This window comes from Mchenga conophoros, linkage group LG11, assembly GCF_057382185.1.
Source record: "Mchenga conophoros isolate Kocher_MC1m ecotype Shallow Benthic linkage group LG11, M_conophoros_male_GT1.1, whole genome shotgun sequence".
NCBI lineage: Eukaryota > Metazoa > Chordata > Actinopteri > Cichliformes > Cichlidae > Mchenga > Mchenga conophoros.
In genome coordinates this window covers 31,427,034-31,442,019 of record NC_140536.1, presented here as the reverse complement: position 1 = coordinate 31,442,019, position 14,986 = coordinate 31,427,034, and the positions used below count along the sequence as shown (strand labels likewise).

Below are 14,986 nucleotides of genomic sequence, written 5' to 3'. Positions count from 1 at the left end.
TGAGCTCTGCGATAACAGAAATTTGCCTGAACTGAAGAAAACATCAGAAACAGAATTCAGTCATCATAAAAGGAGCTCAGGATGAAGCAGCAGAGCTGTTACTATGCAGAGACTGCAACCAGTCTGCTGCATAATTCATGAACCAAAGGAACCAAAGCAAGAGCTAAAAAAAAAAAAAAAAATCCTGTTTATGGCTGTGTGTTCAAATACATCCGCCAGGGGGAGACAACGTAACACACAAGCCCTCAAAGAATGTATGTTTTACTAATTTATATTATCTGGCCTGTGAATGGCCTGTATTTGTATAGCGCTTTACTAGTTCCTAAGGACCCTAAAGCGCTTTACACATTCAGTCATCCAAACTGTTGAAATACATTCATACAAATATAGTCACCAATTCCACCAGATGAATGTTGTTTACATAAATGTTTTTTTTAATTTGCTCTTAACAACCAATTACATCTAATAATGAAGGCCTTTGTTACCAAGTCAATTAACCATGAGAACAGCCTGTTACTTTTAGTGTTGATCTGAGCATTAAGTGGGACTGGTTACGTCTTTAAATGTTTAAATAAATGCTGCAAAGATTCAAGCTTTTTTCCAAGTTTTTCTGAATCTTTTTTTTGAGTTTACAGTAAAAAAAAAAAAAAAATCTTCACAAATTGTGAAGTCAGTCTTTTCAATTTTACACAGGTGGTTGGATGTTACACTCTGGAAATGGAAGGAAGGTGAGTGTTATTAACCATGTGGTCCACGGACACGCTGCACCTCCACCTCCATGACAATTTTAAGCTGACATAGCAAAAAGCTGCAGCCACGCTGAGTCTCTATTTCAGCCCACACTGAAAGTTCGGACTTCAAAGTTTTTAAATTTTAATTACAGGCCAGTAAATCCTGAGTTTTGATAATATATATAAGCCATGCTTTTTCTAAATACTGTCGTCACGTTTTTGTGTGTGTGTTTTAAGCGTTTTCTAAGGACAGCGTGAAAACAGTAAAGAAAGGAAAAAAAGCCACCTCTTTCCTATCGGTAGAAAAATGTACCATGTGGACGAATTAAAAAAAAAGTCAACATGTGGGATTTGGTTGTTTAGGAAGAGGGAAAAGTTTTGGGAGTGACAGTGACAGTAATGGCAGCGAGACAGAGCGAGTGAGAGAGAGAGCGAGAGAGAGAGTTTTTAGATGTGGGAGATTTGTGACGTGTGGAGTGTATACTTAGTGTGTTGTGTTGACTTGTGTAGCTGTTCTGTTGTGTAGTCGTTTTGTTTTGTGTGTCAGTGAGGGCACTAATGAATGTCACAAAGGCACATTTGAAAGGTAAACACTGTCACTAAGTAGAAAACCAGCGGAGTGATACACCTCCTGTTGTCAGGCCTGCAGGTTTATCCCTGTGCCGTTCTCCTCTGTCTTTTGGTGGACAAACTTTTTTTTTACTGGCACACATCATTTGTGGGGCATCTTATTGCGAAACCTGATTGTTCTCTCATTTTAGTTTTAGTAATATTTTTAAATGGTTGTAGAAAATGAAAAAACAAAACAAACAGCAGGTGTATTGTCTGCATTTTTAGATAAATAGTTGTATATGTTTAGAAAATGTACATTTTATATTTGCATTTCAAGTTATAAAAATTTACTCAAAATGTCTGGTTTTTTTTTACAGTAAAAAATACTACTAGGATTTTAAGTTCTTTGTGTGATTTCAGATCAGTAATAGTACTATTAATAGTAATTGTAGTACAAATGCAGTATGTCAGTGAAAAAAACAACAAAATTCAGTTGAGCTGAAAAGAATGATACCAAACAAGGCAAGGGGAAAAAAATAAAATGAAACAAACGTAAACTCAAAAGGAGTCAAAAATGGCCGGTTGTATTTCAGGCCTCAGTGGGTTAATCCAACAAATGATGAAAAATTAGGTTTAAATTTTTGTTCATGACAGTGCATTTCTGACATTTTGTGTAATTTAAGCATCTAACAATGTGATTGTTTTCTAACAAAAAACAGTGTGAAACTTAAATTAGACTTGTGTTTGTAAATGAACCGCCCCATGTTGTGTAGCTTTCTGGATTGGGCTACATATTATTTAATATACAGGCTATACAGTACATAACATCAAAACTCACATGTTTTATGTAACTAAAGTGTGTAATTATGTGGGCTACAGACAATAATTAAGTTATAGACTATATTTATATGAAAAACGTGTATACTTAGTGCATTTGAATCATTTTAACCATATGTAACCACCTGCATATGTGGGGGGTTGATTTCTTTGCCACCCTAAGAAAATTTCTCTAGATCCGCCCCTGCTCACGGGCACACGGGGAATAAACTCAAAAAGCACAGCTTTATTGCTGGAAAACAGATCACAAATAATACAATATTAAACTGGGAAAATCTAAATGTAAGGTACACCAGGAAACACAAGGAGAACCACACACAGCATATGAGAGATCTCAACACTAACACAGAGAAACACAGGGCTTAAATACACTGGGAAATAACGAGGGGAATGAGACACAGAAGGGGAGCACAGCTGAGAGAAATTGGACATAACCAGACCCAAAGGAAGCGAAACTCAGTACATTCACGTAGGACACAGACCTTCAAAGTAAAACAGGAAATGTAACAGACACAGACTTGACTAGGGGAGACAGCACTAAGAAACACAGAAAACAACAACAAGGAGACATGGAGGGCAGCTACTAAATACTTAGAAAACTAAAGAGAATACAAGAAAGCCAAACTAAGACACTAGACTAAAGAATAAACTGGGGCAACAAAGAGAAGTAAGATAAAAATACAAAAATTTAGAGACACGAGAAACTCAAAACACTGGGTCACCGACCCAGCACCGTGACAAACAGGGGAACTGTTGTGTCCCTCCCACCTGTTCTTTTCAAAATGTTTAGTGTAGCTGAAATACTGTTCAATCCCACTGTTGTAAGTAGAAATTAATAAGATCCATACAAAAAGCTTTAAACTGGAAAGGCTGTGGGAAATATCTGACTGAGTCTAACTTTCCCCAGCTTGACTCGACCCACCATGCTTTATTGTGCCATTCTTGTCCATGTGTTAGACTTACTACAGTCCAGCTCTGAGGTCTTTACACTGCCTGCCTGTCCGTCAGAGGATAGACTTTAAAGTTCTGATGCTGGTCTATAAAGCTCTGAATGGTTTAGTACCAAAATACATCAGTGACCTCCTGACCCACTATGAACCTTCCGGATCCCTCAGGTCATCTGGATCGTTGTTTTTTTTATCAGTTCCCAGAGTCAGAACCAGCCACGGAGAAGCTGCATTCAGCTTTTATGCTCCATATATGTGGAACAAACTCCCAGAAAGCCTCAGATCAGCTGAAATTTGCTTAGTTTACTTAAATCCAGGTTGAAGACTCACCTATTCTCAGCTGCATTTGAGTAAAACACCAAATCCACACTTTTAAGCTTAAATTTCAAAGCTTACATTTTAACTACTGATTTCATCTGCTGTTCTGATTTTATCTACTGTTTTTTTTAAATCAATTTTAAATCATGCTTTTTATTCGTTTTTGTTTTTTAATGTCTCTGTAAACCACTTTGAATCACCTTGTGGTTGAATTGTGCTATATAAATAAACTTGCCTTGCTAATGAATGTGGCTAACCAACCAAAGGCTTTAAAAAAAGATATACAAAACTTTAAACGTCAATCATGATGGGACATTTTGTATCAACAACTAAAGAAAATCCCTTTGAATACCTCATGTGAAAATTGTTTGTTGTGATGTTGCACTAAAAAAATTAAAAATGACTCATTTGTAACCCAACACTGCAGTCTGTTGACTTTATTCTGACCTTGTTCAAGGTGTTAGCAGGAAAGATATGTGGGTTTTAAGGACCAACTCCAGCACCAGTAGCTGCTCTGAAATCTGATTTATTTTTTATTTGATCAAAAAACAAGAAAACACCCTCACGAAACCAACTCTTCTTTTTAAACGTCCTTTTTGTTTAACAAAAATGCTGTATAACATGCACAATTCAGTACCTGATCAGTTAAAACCCTCAACCTCCCAGGCATATTTACATAAATACATATCACCCCCTTTGTCAGGTCTGTGATGGCAGACTGTGTGGAGAGTGGACAGAGTGTGGACCCAAATGCAGACTAAAGACACGGTACTGGACTGCAGTCAAAAATGAAAGTGAGCTTTTTATTTTTGACTGCACAAAATACAACCAAAGCAAAAGGGAGACTAAGATTAAACCAACGAAAACTAAACACAAGGTACCTGGAACAAGGAAACCTGAGACCTGAAACATGACGGATGATGAACATGACAAGGATCTGACGAGGGACAAAGGGAGACTCACATAATAAAGATACACAAAGGCAAACGAGAGGGAACAAAAGGGAACTAACTCAAAGTAATTAAGAACCAGAAATCTAAATGATTAAACCGGGAAACTAAATAATACCAGAAAAGGACTAAGAAACATAAATCGCTACCATCGTAAGAAAACAAGGCCAGAAGTCCAAAAACATAAATGCTCAGTAACAGACCTATCACCATAACATCTATAAATTTACATATTATAATTCCGTGTCCATTATTTTGTGAATAAGGAACCAGATTTTCGGACAATGTTTTATTTTTATATTGAGTCAGGTTACATAATATCAGTATCAACAACAAAGCAGCAGTCAAAAAATATACAATTGTCAGGCGCTAAACATCCGGTAAAGTCACAGCTTTTTACAATAGATATAAACATATTTTTAATGAAACCTTGTAGCCTTGGACAGACGTCTGTACTTCTGGTTACCCCTGATTTAGTAGTTAATAATAGCCACAGTGTTGGAGTGTAATGGAATACATGTACCGCCGTTACGTATTTAAAATACAAAATACGAGTAACTGTATTCCGTTACAATTACCATTTAAAAAGGTAGTATTCAGAATACAGTTACTTTGTTGAAATGAATGGATTACACTGCGGTATTTTTCTGTTTCATATGTTAGGCTATGCCATCTCTATTTTTGGGAATTCCACGCTGGTGGAATGTGTCTGTGAGCGCGAGGAGGGAGAAAAAGAGGTGAAAAGTACGAGATTCACCGACCAGAAACGGGAGCTGGAAGCATCTAAATATAATAATAACCATTGCAGCCAAAAAGAATGCCTGAGGAGCCCATTTGTAAGTACGCTATTAAGACTCGACTGTACACTGTGTTTGTGTTTTCCTCCGAAACAGTAAGTTCCATTGGAGCAGTCTTTCAACGCCTCTCTCTGTCTCTCGCTAGCAAAGTTGACCCAGACAACAAAGTAAAGCTAGTTTTCAGCTATGAGCCGACACGGAACCCACCGTATTAGCCAGAGGACCCTTTTTTACGGTTCGGAGCCACAGAGCTGTTTTATATACGCGCAGAATTGTTTTCTATACGACATACATGTCCATCCTACTGATACTCATTTTATATTAAAATGTAAAAATCCTGTTGGTTTTGGTATGGTGAATAACCTTCAGTAATAGTAATAAATCACTAGCAATAGTACATTCATGTAGTTGTAAAAAGCATGATAATATATTAAGTAATCCAAAGTATTCAAAATACGTTACTCTCATTGAGTAACGTAAAAGAATACGTTACAAAATACATTTTCATGTATTCTGTAATTCGTAGTGGAATACATTTTAAAAGTAACCTTCCCAACACTGGATAACCACAGTAAACATTGGGGATAAATATTTCTCCCTAACTTATAAAAATGAAATCTTTTAATGAAATTGCTGAATCTTGACTTTTAAGGAGACTTTTTCGGAAAGCAGCTTGAGCTTTGAGAAGAGGGTCAGAAGAAAAAAAACATACAAAAAAGACTCTTAAACAAGCACTCACACACAGAGATAGAAACATTAGCATTTCCACAATGTCACAAGCCAAAGAAAATATAATGCTTCCTCCTCAAGATATCATTTCTCAAGAGAAGTACCAAAAGGCATTAGTTTGAAGCTGTAGTTTTTGAAGATTAAAAAAAACTACAGCTTCGAGGTGATCATATAAAAAAGGGTCATCATATATGAATTTTTTATTTTTTTTTTGCAAGAATTTAATTTCAGTGCACACTGTAGTTACATGACGGGGTAGCAGGGATACAAAGCGATGCCACACTGGTTGCCTGTGTTGCGTGCCATCCGGATGTATCCCTGATCTCCGAAGGTTGTTCCCCAGCTGGAGAGTAAAAAAAAAAAAAAAAAAAATCATTATGAAATAATAGCTCATCGGTGAAATTGAACTGTTTTTAAAACTCCACATGTCATTCAGCAGCTGGTTGCTTTGTTTTAATCTATGAATAAACATTAACAAAGCTGTCTTTCTTCTTCTTCTTCTTCTTCTTTACATTTAACTAGGTGCAGTGCATGGTTAATTATTAATACGGATAGGAAACTTATATACATGGGTATGTTCAAACTTTTGATTGGCTGTATTCTTTTGAAGTCTTGATGTTTCCATGGAATAACTAATGTTTGATTAAACTTTAATTTAATGATGGAGGCCAACTGGTATATCGCAGCCCAACAGTCTGGAGAGTTATTGCTTAAGTTTAAAAATATATATAATTTAAAGAAATCCACTTTAGTCCTGTCAGCAAAAACTGAAAGTCTGAACAGAATGTAACAATCAGTCTTTGCATGTTAATGATATGTACTTTCCTAAAAAGCGCTGACTTCTCTCTTTCATTTCCTGTTTGTCTTGTAGAGTCCTCCCAGAATGCACCACATAAGTGAACAGATAGTGGAAGACAATAGAAGCCCTGTCTATAAAATCACTTTGTATATATAACCCAGATTCCAAAGAAATCAGTGGAGTGAAAATGTCTCACCTGTTCTTTACGAGCCAGTAGTCTTGTCCATTCAGAGTGCCGTAGCCCACTGCCAACACACCGTGATTCACCTCTTGTGTGCATGATGGGTCATTATACACTCCTGAAATGATAAGAAGAATTACCAATCTCATTGTAACATTCCAAAAAGCTAAAAACAATAATTTCCAAGAAAGTTTTATTAATTCAAGCTTTTCTCGAAACATCTTCATTCCTCCAAACTTCTCAAAACTATTTTTCCATATTAATAAACAAGAGTACACTTGACACCTGACGAAGTGTATCTTACCACTTCTATAGAAACTAAATCTGGGCCGCCTAGCATCAATTGCCACTGAAATGGGTCCAATGGTAGCAAGACCCTGCTTCAGAGCGTTCTCGTCCCCTTCAGGCAGAAACTGGTAACTGGAGCAGTTGGCAGCACGGGTTGCTGGGTTGTAGTGGCACTGATCATCCTGAAGTTAAAGGACAAAATGTTAAAGGATCTGATGCAGTCAGGAAAAAAAATTAAAAAATAAAAATCTTAAATTATTCTTGTTTATTAAAAACATACAAGGCAGGCCTTAGACAGAACTGAACAAACTGGGAGATGGGACCTCATACTACTAGAAGTGACACCAACCATCAGAGCAGTCCTTGAGCTTGCTCTACTTGCCCATTCTAATGTGACATTTTACATATGAATGATACTTTGGCAAAGTTGTGGATTATTTTGGATTATGAGCTGCAGTTTTTTTTTTTAAACCACCCCTTTAGTCACCAGACACTGGAAAACAGGCTCTCCCTTGACTGAACTGCACCTCACTCATAAAAGAGAAAGTCAGTGGTTTCATAATTTGTACTTCAGGACAAAACTAAACCTAAAGATTTTTTCAAAATACACACATATTGTCATGTCCATATTGAATATTTTTGGTCACTATGCTTATAGAATATTTAACATCAAAAAGTTGCTTTTTCAAATATCTTTTTCTAAAATTAAAAACATCGCCACCCCCGTGAGGCTGGAACAGTCTGCTGAATCGTCTCAGAACTGGCCTCCTCCACACAAACAACAGCGAACTACATAAAGCCTGGAGGACAAACATGTTGTCCGCTCCGATTAATTTATTGTTGCTCCAAAGAGACGTTAACAGCTGACCACAGTGTGAGTGTTGCTGTCTACAGCCTGAAGGATCAGACTCAACTTCTTGCTGGTTTTTATACACCCACCTAGGTGTCTCATACAGGGTTTTGTAAAGCTTGTGTTAGAGTCCTGTGTTTATTATTTTTTTTGCAAAACTTTGTTCACATTGTATGAACAACAAAAATAAAACAGAATATGATGACTGAAAATCATTTAAACACAATATTTAAATTGAAAATTGAAAATTAGACAAAGACAACATAAACTAACATTATATAAACATATTAAAAAATAGTAACATTCCTTAGATTAAATAAAAAATAAAGTAGCTTTGCTCCTGTCTACTCAATTTTTACTGTAAATAATGGAGTCAGATGTTTTGGTTTTACCTTATGAACATTCACCTATCACTAATATTATAGCTGAAAACATCAGTTAAGTACGTAGGTATGTTCTTTTAGCACAAAAGTGTGCTTATAGGGCCACAAAAAGGTTGTGTGTTTACTTACACGTCCTGTATATGGGTATGAAGCATCAGAGTCGATTCCGTGGTTGTCGATGACATACTGGAAAGCTCGGGTCATGAAGCCTCCGTTGCAGCCGTGGTTGCCATATTTGCCGGAACAATCCACCAGGTTTTGAGGACTGAGATCCACCAGCTTTCCTGTACTCTTGGCTAACTGGCCTTCCAGGGCCCCTGCAGCACTGAAGGCCCAGCAAGACCCACAAGCACCCTAAGATAAAAAAAAACAAACCCATAGGATCTAAAATACAAATATGCTTATATTCTCAGTATTCCTCTAAATGTCCATCTTAATAGCACTGATGCACTTTTTTACAATACCAACTACAAAAAAAAAAGTCCTGCAGTGATTTGCAAATCCCATAAATGTTGAAACTGAGACACTTTACAATTTCATGACTAGCAAAAGGTATTTTACACAGCATCCCAACACCCTTGGAATTATGGTTGTAAAACTTTGACCCCAAATTACACATCTGACTGCACTTGTAGCTGTGACAAAATAAACAAGCTGAAACACACTGGTCTGGCAACAAAGGTGTTCTTTATATTAGTTCTGTTGCTTGAGTTTTCCTTTCTGGTCTCTTTCCACACTTCTTAGAAATCCATAAAGAAATCCATCTTGATTTTGATTTAATATATACAATTCATTGATATAATAATAAATAAAGACAGAGTGAAAAATCCCCCTTCAACAATGTTCCTGTAGCTTGTCACTACATCAGACAGAAATAGAATAAATTCCTTGTGCATCATTTCACACATTTCTGTGTTTGGCAGCTCAACAGGCGTTTGTAGAGGTGTTGGTGAAGCAAGGGTCCAGCAGGGTGTAGGAGGTTAAAGAACTCAAGTGATTAAATGAGAATGTTTTTTGGTCAGTTACATTTACCCTGTTGCACAGAACAGAAGCAATGCCAAAATCAATATGTGTGTGTCTCTGGTTAAATGATATTCATCTGCACAACACAAGTTAATAATAAATTGGGCATCAAAATCTGTTTCTTTCTTTTAAAATTATTATTTTTATCTTTATGATTTTTCCCCTTAGACTCCACGCAAAGCAATTTCAGCACAAAAAGTCATATGGATTTAAAATACCCTAAAGTAATGCATATTTTAGCACTAAACGTTTAGAGACAAATAAAGTGAAGCTTTGGAATGGACTATTTACATACAGAAAGAAAAGGCAGAACATTAAGACATATATTTCCTTATTTCACCTTAATTTTTGTATATTAATCATCCAAAAACTAAGATAACGAGACAGTTTTGAAAGTATCTAGGTTAAAAAAAACCCTGTAAGACCGTGCTACCCACCTTCTTTGCACCAAGACAAATGGATGTGACCAAATAATTGCTAAACTAGCAACTGTGGTAATGACATCCTGTGTAAAGATGAACCTTTTCAAAGAATAAGGAACAGGATGAATGGGGGATATGTTGACACTACTGCCTGTGTGGCTATGAGACATCAAATGTTTTTGCTCTTCTCAGCAGCACTAATACATATACATTGATTTAAATGCCCTCTTCTTTTTTTTTTTTTACCTGCATCTTGACTTTGGTGACACAACCCTTCTCTCTCCAGTCCATGGTGTCTGGTATGCCAGAACCTGATGCCCCTGCAAAGGGAGACGGCGCCCTCTGGATGTCAGTGGGAGGAGTGAGACTGGCAAAAAACTGCATGATCTCTTCTTCTGTCTATGAGAAAGAAAATGGCAATGATGAAATAAGAAACAAAAGCCAGTCACAGCTGGCAGACAGTTATCAAAGTTTTCAACTTCAATGTGCTTTATAAACTTTCTAAAAGCTTTAATTTTTCATATAAATCTCCCCTATGCAATATTTATATGTTATAAGCTCCCTGACTTCATTAGAGCCATTTTAATGTTTAATTTCATAATCAAACTTTGCATCTAATCCAACTACTAACCAAGCTGCAGGCAACTGGAGCTGTAAAAACATTGTGGTGCATCAAGTGCCGCTCCAAGCACTAACAGGATGTGTCAACAGGAAGACCAAACATGTTGCAAGACAACAAAAGGCCATGGTGGCTGTCTTTTTGATTTAAGCTACACTGTAAGAACAAGTCCTAATATAAAAGTATTTTACTTGTATTTTACAGTTTCGTTCTGTTCTTCTAGAATATCATTAAATTTACATAAAAAGACTGTGATTTCACATTTCAAATGTAAATTAACGTAAAATCACTGTAATGTAATAAAACAGAACTTTCTTGTTTTTTGTCTGTACAATCTAAATATGATTGTTAAAATACATTCACAAATGTATCATGATTGCACAGATATTTGTCCGTTATTTGAAGGATTGAACTGTTGAATTCAAATGTAATGCTATGGCAAAATATATAACATGATTCCTATAAACGTTGTTTACATAAAATAATTATTACTATTATTGCTACTTAGGGCCATCGTGGCTCAAGCGTTGGCAGTTCGCCTTGTAATCACAAGGTTGCTGGTTCAAGCCCCGGCTCGGACACTCTTGGTCATTGTGTCCTTGGTCAAGACTCTTCACCTACTGGTGATGGCCAGATGGTGCGATATGGCAGCCTCGCCTCTCTCAGTCTGTCCCAGGGTATGCAATCCTTTATTATTTAAACCAACTGTTAACAGTATGTTTCTGTACATTTAAGTATTATTATTCATATTGCCACATTCATTGACCTTGTTTATAGGTGATTTCATTGTTTGATCACATTAAAATGTTCCTAATTTAATGTTTAAAAGCACTTGAGAAAGGCAAAATCCCATGTAAAATTAGGGCAACAAACTGTATTATCATTACTGAAAATAACTGTATTTTTATGAGAAAGTTATTTTCTGTTATTGTATGTTATTACTTTGGCGCCCCAGCTGCAGGAATATTACTGTTTTTCTAGGATTTTTTTTTTTTTTAACAGTGTAGACTTTTCACCTCAAGAATAATTTTCCAGAGCTCCATCTCACCAGACTTAATTTTTGGGTCATAAAGCTCGAGATATTTCTTGATGTAAACTTCTAGTTTCTCATTCATTAGCTTAAACATGAGAGAAGGCAACAAGGGAAGAAAGGGTGCTTCTACAGAAGCTAAAAATGTGAGCTGCAGAAGTGTAGATGTAAACGCAGGAAGTGAAAAAAAGTATTTTGAGGGGCAGGTGGAAACTGATCATATAACTGTGGCATGAGGTTTTGAGCCAGCATCACTGTGGAGGTTTTATGTGGAAAATGATGGTCAAGTGTTTTGACATAACTCTGTTGGGCCTGAACACAAAGACTTTTGAGCCACTTGTAGCCTCAGTTTTCTGCCAGTAATCTATCATCCATCACACACCCAGCTACTCTTCAATACGGATCAGCTTTGATCCTGTTGACCTTTTCAACATCATTAATACAATCACCATTATTGAATAAAAAATATCATAAGTCAAAAACATTAATGAAGCAAGAGAGTGTCTCACCAGGTCTCCCATGTGATTCATGCCCAGTTCATAGGTGTGAAGTCCCATTGAGGCCTCCAGGTTGTGCACGGTAATCATCTTCAGGTTATTCTCCCACAGCTCCCGGCGGTGAGCATTCTCCACCTCACATAAAGAAAGAGCAGATGAGGTGAAAATGCCATATAAGTTAATTATAAGCCTTGTGCAGAGTTTGTCCATACAAATATAACACTTTAAAAAAATATTTATTACTACTTTTTGTCACATACATCATTTTTGTAGCTCTTCCCATGTGTCTTCTTCCACAGCTCCCAGTGTGCGTCCAGTGTGGATTCAAACATGGCTGCTGCCCCGGCACACAGGGAGATGAGCAGCAACAGCAGGCCTGCAAACACACAAACATAGACGATGACACGAGAAGACAGGATGTCACCTGACCTTTGATGAGACTGATGCTCACTAACACACTGAGAAAACAACCTGCCTGGCAAAGAGCTCAAGTTTCCAGTCAGAAACAGACCTTAGTTTCATAAAAACCACACATAGAGACTCTGGCACGACACAGGCCAAAATATTTTCAGAGTTGTGTTACATGTTGACAAAAAGAAAACAACAAAAAGATGGAAATCAAAACAAAGAACAGGCGTTTAGTGAAATATGAGCACAACTGAACTTGTTTATGAGAGCCCCTGATATTTAATTCTTCTTATTAAAATCCAACATTTACTCTAAAAGGTTAACAGAAGCCACAACTATTTTCCTAGATTCATACATGGTAATTTTTCCCAAATTAAAAGGCCTTTTTTTCACAATTTCACTGTCTTGATCTGCTTCTCAGTCAGAACGCGGAAAAACATGATTGTAAATATTGGTTTACGTCACTTGTTATCAGAAGGGCTGGCAACAAGCTGAAAAAGGCATACAAGAATCAACAAACAGGCCTCAAAATACAAAAAGGGAGAGTGTTTGCTCAGTTTTCTTACAATGACTAAGAGCAAATATACAAAACTAAAGACAGTGAAGTGATTCCACTGAACACTTCTGTTTGAACTGAGTGTTCAAGCATGTTACCAGATTATAATTGGTGCTGATGTTGTCTCCAGGGGTTTTATACTGAGGTGGCTCATTGGCCTTATCTACATAGCAAAAGTCACTTTTTAAAAAACAGCTTTTTGCACTGACCACTGTGTCTTTAGTCTCTGAGTGTTAAGAGAAGTCTCAAGTATAACTTCCACATATTTAAGGCTGTGCAAAATTTTCAAAATGACGCCACAGTCACAAGGCCTGAAGTGAAACTTATGAACAAGCAAGAAGTACATCCATGAATATGAAGCTCCACCTGGTACAGTTCCCAGCTGGGGAAAGGACCCTCTTCAAACAACACACACAATATCCTCAGTGTAGAACCTAAATGTAATATGATATATATAATTTTTTTAACCAGAATTTATAACTCATCAGGCTTCTCATACTAATGTATGCGATTTAAGTAAGCCATCTATTCAATTTTTACTTGGACTTTTACCCCAAAAGCACTTTGACTGGCTCTTTTTTCCGCTTCGTTTTGTTGTCAGTTTCATAAATACAAATACAAAAACGAAGAATTCCGGTTTTATATTACTTTCAAATTGTTTTACTAAACAAATGCTACAGCGTAGTTGTACAGCACAGCCTTCCTGTCAATGGTGTAATTACATAAGGATATACTAAAAATACACCGAGTGTGTTTGGACAATTTCTTTTTCTGCATTTATTTAACATTATAGAAACACTTTACTTCACTGTGATGACATTATAACAAGGTTACAATGTATTTCTATCGTTGAACACACCTGCGGCCTGAACAAAGAAAAGTCTTTGAAAGCTACAAAAACGAAAGTAAACTAAATTATGAAGCTTTTTATGGGGCGATGTCCGCCTTTTTGTTTTACCAGCCATTAATATTTCTACTAAAGCTGTTAAAGTATTACTGGAAAGTGTTTCACTTGCCTTGATTAGTCGGACTCATCTTTGCTGCGCGGAAATTCAGTCTGACTGCGTTTCCTTGTTGCTATTATTTAAGAACGAAGTGTCACATGTTCTCTCGCAGTTCTTCCTCTTTCGAAAGTAAAAGCTACACCGTTTTCCTCACAGTGCAGGAAAGGAATAGTTGAACGCATAAGACATGAAACAGAAGGTAAACAAAAACCACTTATTCAGAGGTTTTCCCAAAAACTTGAACCACACAATTGCACATTTTCGGAAAGTATGACAAGTACACACTCAGCATTTTATGCACATTAAAAGTGTCTTACTTCCCACATTTAGCATTTTCATTACACCCTATGAGCAATCAAGTTTTTTAGTTTTAATTTATTAAGTTATTTATCTTTAGTTCAGTGTAGTTGGGTTTATTTCCAGATTGGGGTTTCCTCGTTATTATTTTATGTTTTAGTTTAGCTTCTTATTAGACTGAGAGTTGTGTTTCTGTTTTATATTAGTATGGCAGAGGCAAGATTAAAGTTCAGAATAAACACAACAGAAGCACATCGCTTTGTCAAAGAAGGTATCTCACAGTCATGTTTCATATGCCAGAATTCCTTTCTTGAAATTACAAATTCGACCAAGCTGACAAAGTTATTTCCAACAATATTTCCTTTGAGTTTTCATTTGATCTCAGTGACTAATATTCTAATATTCTATTCTATTCTATTGCCTCAGAATGGCATAAAATCATAATTTTAGCTGTAGCTACCCATATTAACCTTACTATAAGACTATCCTGTGTGCAAATGACAGTTTTCTCTGAGGGTTAGAAATATGGAAATGGAAACTTGGAGAATGGAAATGATATTATGGCAATCCACTTATTAGAATTTTATATTTAATTCATTGAAACTAATCAGAAAGGTCAGGAAGGTCATTAAAAATCTTGGAAGTTAATTCTGCAGTTACAGGAATAAGTGGTTCTGGAAAGAAGTGAAGGTCAAAATAAATATTCGACCTGTCAGCTGTAAATGAAAGATCATGAGGTCAGTACGTTGTCTGCTGTTGGATGAACAC

At 36.5% G+C, this 14,986-nt stretch overlaps 1 protein-coding gene across 1 annotated transcript; it reads right to left on the bottom strand.

The window, feature by feature from the left end:
• Positions 1–4,609: 4,609 nt before the first annotated feature.
• On the bottom strand, positions 4,610–14,069 carry LOC146564599 (cathepsin S-like). The gene is made up of 8 exons (XM_085292502.1): positions 13,934–14,069; positions 12,214–12,329; positions 11,966–12,088; positions 10,054–10,206; positions 8,492–8,716; positions 7,146–7,311; positions 6,857–6,959; positions 4,610–6,204 (listed from the first exon to the last, which is right to left on the bottom strand). Exons 1-8 carry the CDS (start codon positions 13,950–13,952, stop codon positions 6,105–6,107), a joined length of 1,005 nt encoding a protein of 334 aa, XP_085148628.1. The 5' UTR covers positions 13,953–14,069; the 3' UTR covers positions 4,610–6,104.
• Positions 14,070–14,986: the final 917 nt, after the last annotated feature.